The 6,000-nt window shown below is 40.7% G+C and overlaps 1 protein-coding gene across 1 annotated transcript in view; it reads left to right on the top strand.

The window, feature by feature from the left end:
• The first annotated feature begins 403 nt into the window (after positions 1–403).
• The window catches only part of LOC115612429 (sodium/hydrogen exchanger 2-like), a 28,395-nt gene continuing 22,798 nt past the window's right edge, over positions 404–6,000 (top strand). Inside the window, exons 1-3 of the mRNA XM_030496619.1 lie at positions 404–569; positions 2,058–2,521; positions 2,909–3,159. Of these exons, the coding sequence (XP_030352479.1) occupies positions 404–569; positions 2,058–2,521; positions 2,909–3,159 (881 nt within the window). The remainder of the gene's footprint in view (positions 570–2,057; positions 2,522–2,908; positions 3,160–6,000) is intronic.

Raw genomic sequence — 6,000 nt, 5'->3', positions numbered from 1 at the left:
TGCACGAGGCATTTCTTCAAAGAAGTGTCTGCAGGAGGAGCCTGTTTGGGCATGTGGTGCCAATGGGTGCGATTCTCCAGCATGTTCTCCCAGCTGGAAACTAATGGACTAGGGAGGAGAGTCAGTGTGAGGCTGAGCGGTTGTTCTTCTCTTTGCCGCAACCCCGTGCAGTGAGGGTGAGCTGAGCTCCGGAGTCTCCAGCAGTGTTCCCAACCACTCGCTGCAGCAGTGGGAGCCACCAACAGGGAGCAGCCAGTGTCCAAATCCCTGTGGTGGGCAGCTTCCAAGGGAAATAGAGCATCAGAGGCCAGGGTGCAAGGCTGCAGCTGCTATCCTAGCTGGGTCCTTGCTCTTCTCCGTCCTCCAAGCCACCAGGATCAGCGCTCTGCAGGGGTCCCCATCGATGGCGCAGTTAGAGGATGTCATCCCAGAGAATATCAGCTGGGCTGCCGAGGAAGCCCATGGCAACGAATCCTCAGAGCACGCGTTCTTCTCTCTGGATTACCAGCATGTCCAAGTCCCCTTTGAAATCACTCTCTGGATCATGCTTGCATCCTTGGCCAAAATAGGTAAGGCATCTTGAGAGAATGAGGAGGGACAGGGATCTCTGTGGGGATGGCATGGGCAGGAGTAGCCTCTGCTTCACTGCTTCACCAATCTTGGAGCCTGAGATAATATGCCAAGTCCTAAGGATGCACAGATTGTGTGCCAGACATCCTGCACACATAGAAAATAAATACCCAGTTGCATTTTAGGTTGGAAATGATTATTTTCTATCTAGAAGTTCACACCTGTGCATGCTGTTGCTGTTAGTAGGAAGAATATCAGGCTTTCTAGGAGAACGAATTTTACTTAACTGCAGTATGTATCAAGGTGTACATTAATCTCAATTAGCTTGCCAGCTACGCTATGTGCAGGTTGTCCACTGACATCTTCATCTTCAAATGAAAATGCTTTGTTCTTAAAAAATGGTGCTGCGTCTGGCCAGTTGCAAGGAATAATTCAGTCCATGTGCAGGGAGTTATACAGCCTAAAATAAAACCTCTCTGTGTCAAGGAAGCAATCTGTGTAATGACACCTAAGAAAGGGTATTGGACCTATATTTTCTTTTCTCTTTCTTTTCTTTCTTTTTTTTTTTTTCTTTCCCTCTGCAAAATGGGGCATGGGGAAGTGGAAATTATATTTATTTTTAGTCCAGGAATTGTGAATACTCCTTTTAAATTACTGCTGTAAAAGTTATTTTACCACATTTATTTTTCTCAGAAGGGAGAAGTCTCTGAGATTCAGTTACATCAGAATTTTTTTCTGATGGAAATGGTCTCTTTGTTTTGCTGTTCTTCATATTATGAGATCTCAATTCTATTAACATGCATGAAGAAGTAATAATGATCACAGGTTTTATTATTATTATTTTTCCTATTCCAGTTTTGGTTTGTTTCAATTACATTAATGAAAGAAAGTAATTTCGCCTTAAGTGCTTGTGGTGGTTGTCAGCATTTCTTTCTAATGTTGAGAGTTGCACAAGGCTCTCTCAATTGGACTGTTTTAAATGTTGCCTTTAGCTTTAAGTTTTAATGATGAAATAATATTAAAAGTGGCACCTTTTATAATTAACAAGAATGCTTTTTGTGATTTTTTTTTTTTTTTTTTTTTTTTTTTTACGTATAGAATCTGTGTTGTTTAAAATTAGCAGTTGCTATTTATGTTGGTACTGAAGATGGGCCTGCTAACTAGATTACATCATAAATAATTCTAAATACATTTTTTATGCAGATTATTTAGTTTTTCTATTTGTGTATTACCTAAATGTATATCTTTAACCTTACACTATGATGAAATGCAGGCTGAAGTTCAGTAGTCTTAGAAAGTTTGGTATTTTCAGTAATCTTTCAGATCTTGTAGCCAATTTTGGATTGAGTGACTTCACCTTAATTGTGGGCATTGATTACTACTACTTTAAGGCATATCCTGCTGAAGATGGGAACATGTTTGGTGTTTTTTAGCCAGTTTGGGCTGGTGAGATAATATGGTTTTTTAATCTGTCCATCCCCTTCCAGGGTTTCATCTCTATAACAAGCTGCCTTCTGTTGTTCCCGAAAGCTGTTTATTGATATTTGTAGGACTGATCATGGGGGGAATCATCTATGGCTTAAATGACAAGTCACCGCCTGTTATGGACAGCGACATCTTTTTCCTCTACCTCCTGCCACCCATCGTCCTTGATGCAGGTTACTTCATGCCCAGCCGTCCCTTTTTTGAGAATATTGGTACGATCCTCCTCTACGCAGTCGTGGGGACAATATGGAACGTGTTTGGGATTGGCTTCTCCCTGTACGGGATCTGCCAGGTGAAAGCCTTTCGCCTGCAGGACGTGTCGTTGCTTCACAACCTCCTGTTTGGCAGCCTGATCGCTGCCGTGGATCCTGTGGCAGTGTTAGCTGTCTTTGAAGAGATACACGTCAATGAAAAGCTACACATTTTGGTCTTTGGTGAATCGCTCCTGAATGACGCAGTGACAGTGGTAAGGACTAGCCTTTATTTTGAGTATTTAATGTTCAGAGAAAGGGTGGGCTGGTGCTGAGAGGTGGGATGTGAGATCTGCAGAGAGAAAAGGGATCAACAGTTTCTTCTAACAGAGGACTCCTGGTCCACTTCTCTGGCTTGAGAAGTGGACCAGGAGTCAGGCTTGAGGTCCTGAGAAGCTTTCAGGTGAACATCTCTTTGACTGCATGGAGATGGAAATGCACGTGACAGCCACGACACTCCTGTGGTAGGAACCCAACTGCCAGAGAAAGATGCTGACTCTGCACTGTCAGAAATCCCAGCAGCGTATTTTAGTGTCACTGCTACATATAGCCATGTCTGGTGAATATCTTATTAACAGCTGGTTTTAATTTTTTTCACCCAGGTCCTCTACAAGCTATTTGGAGCTTTCTGTGAAATGCCAACCATCAAAACTGTGGATGTTTTTGCTGGAGTTGGAAAATTCTTTGTGGTTGGGCTAGGAGGAGTTCTAGTAGGTCTTATTTTTGGGATGACTGCAGCCTTTACCACGCGATTCACCAAGGATATCCGTGTCATCGAGCCACTCTTTGTCTTCCTATACAGCTACCTTTCCTACCTCACTGCTGAAATGTTTCACCTTTCAGGGATTGTGGCGTAAGTATGTCCCAGCATCTCATCTGTCCAGGAAAGCTTTCTGGCTATGTTTATTGAAATGTAACAGGAAAAAAATGAAGTTTGTTTAGTTGGAAATCTCTGTATGGCAAAGAACAGTGAGTGTAAGAGCCTGTGGAATTGCTGAGAGGTGTAACCCCATTTCACACATTACACAATAACACATCGATGGTAATAGCTGCAAGTCACAAGCAATCCAGATGACTCCTGCTGGGCAAGCTTCTGATGGCTGATCGCTTTATGTAGGTTATTGAGGAATGTTTATTTGAGCTCCATGGTTTTTGTTTGGAAATCCTGGGCATTCAAGCAGTGAGATGTTTAGTAGATTTAGCAGTGCCAGAAGAGGCTTTCTTGGCATATTTTGTTATTTTTTTCCATGTTTGGCCTAGCCAAAACCAACATTTGAAGAGCTGCAAAAAGTATTTAATCAACTCCTCAGCAAAGTTTGGTCTTGGATAATAATGCTAACGGTCAAAGAAAGCTCACCTTGGAAAGCAGAAACAGATGAAAACCAGAGTGATTCAGTCCTGGTTTCTGTGGGCTGATATCCACTGAATTTGGCTCTCCTACTTAAACTAAGTCAACTGGTGCCGAGGATCACAACCAACTATTTAATATTTCCCCAAAGAAATACTTAGACTGCATAGATAGCTACAGTGTAAACAACTGTAAATCTGATAATAATGAAGATAAACCATTCCTATATCGTGCAGATTTTGTTTCCTTGAATGGTTAATAGGAGCAATATTCTAGCATTACTGAAAACAATTCTAGGTCTGGGAATAGGTAAAAGAAAGCTTGTTTATAGGAGTGTAAGACAGAACAGTGAAATAAATATGCTGCATAATCATCGTGGAGCAGAAAACATTCAATCCTAATGGTGTCTCCTTCTATCAATCACAATCTACTATACCCATTATGGAACCCATTTTCTATTCTTTTGAATAATGCATTGTCTCTGAAGCAAAACAATTGCAAAGGCAGCTGATTCCTGCACTGCTGGTCTTATAATTGCCAAATTATAAATGCCTCTTTTATATATCTTGATTTCAAACAATTCATTCATTTGTGACCAGGGAATACTGCATTATAAGAAGCAGATCTTGGCAGTTTGTTCTTTAAAAAATAATTTGATTGCCAAAAAAATCAATTCTACATAGTCAAAAATAATAATAATTAAAAAAAAAAAAAATCTGTGAATGCAACTCGATCTGCGAAACAGTTCTGCAAGTGTGTTTTATCTTTATTTGTTCTTCTTTTGGTTTTATTTTTTCCTCTTGCCTTAGTGTCAATGTCCATCTTTGAAGCTGTGACAGGACAGGTCAAGTTTATTCCCTCTCTGTGAATTGGTGTGAACCCCTACCCATTCTTGAATAAGTGTTCCCAAACCACAGCTCTGGAAGTCACTTGCCCATAAATGCTTGTTGGATTTCTTACTACTTAGCTGGAACTATTTTACCGACTATTTTTTGGGGCAGGAACAGAAGAATTTATTATTTTCTTTTTAGCCTGTGGTTCAATCTCTGTTACTCTTTCTGGCTCAGCTCTTTGTGCAAAGTGGGTCAGTCTGAAAAGGGTAAATCAAAAAAGACCAATTTCAGAAAATTTTAAAGTATTGGTACATTTTCTCAGGAGATGAAAGAGGTGCACTTAAACAATGTTAGACAAAAAAGGGATTTGAATCTCGGTCTCACAATGCTGGATAAGACAGGGTCTCTTTCCCCATCAAGAGTATCGTGTCTCTCCTGAGTCTAACCTTTCATATCCTGTGCCTTTACTACAAGTCCTCTTCCTGAAGTCCAGCTTTAATTTCAGACAAACCCAAATGTTGTTTTCCTTCAAAAAAAGGTATAGGTTTTTTCATGGCAATGAGGAAAAACAAATAACAGTTATTTTAAAGTGAAAGGAATAGAAATGTGTAGGTTTATTGTTGTTTGGGTTTGTTTGTTGAAGTTCAGGTTTTCTTGGTTTTGTTTTGTTTGAATCCAAAGCCCAGTAATCAGTAACTCATGGTAGGTGGAATTGAATATTCATTTGAAAAAGTCTTTTCGTTTGGGGTTGTTTTTTTTTTTTTCCTTATTTTTTTTTCCAGCCACGTATCTGGTAAGTATCTTCCCATAATGGTGTTGCTGATTTTCCTAGTGCTTTAGAAATGAATGTAGAGCAGAAATGAATATAGCGGTTTTCCATTCCTTTGTCTTGGTCCAAGAATAGATGCTGAATTGTGGCAGTGAAGATGTGCTAGAGATTCACTGATGAGCCAGAAGAAAAGAGCCATTACTCTGCTTCTGTTCGTAGCAGTACAGGTTAGGAGCAGCAATGCAGTGGCCAACACTGTCTTCGTGAAATAAATAGCTATGGAAGAGAGGAGCGCGGACTTTGGTTTCATACAAGTTATAAACCCACAACCAGAGCACAGTCAGCTCTGCCCATCTGAAAACTCTCATGTTAGGTGGGGCTGAGGGGGCAACCTTGTTTTCCATCAAAGCCCAAATAAAGCAAAGAATCTCCTTTGGGATATTCTGGGGTTGAATCATAGAATTATAGATTTTGGGTTGGAAGGGACCCTCAAAACTCATCTAGTCCAACCCCCTGCAATGAGCAGGGACATCTTCAACTAAATCGGGTTATTTACAACCACATCCAGCCTGGCCTTGAATGTCTTCAGGAATGGCGTATCTACCACCTCTCTGGGCAACCTGTGCCAGTATTTTACCATCCTCATTGTAGACTTTCTTCCTCACATCCAGCCTGAATGTCCCCTCTTTTAGATTGAAACCATTACCCTTGTCCAATCACAACAAGCCCTTCTAAAAAGTCTTA

This window comes from Strigops habroptila, chromosome 9 (genome assembly GCF_004027225.2).
Source record: "Strigops habroptila isolate Jane chromosome 9, bStrHab1.2.pri, whole genome shotgun sequence".
In the NCBI taxonomy this organism is placed as follows: domain Eukaryota; kingdom Metazoa; phylum Chordata; class Aves; order Psittaciformes; family Psittacidae; genus Strigops; species Strigops habroptila.
The sequence above is the reverse complement of the archived record's forward strand: the minus strand, read 5'-3'. Positions and strand labels throughout refer to the sequence as shown.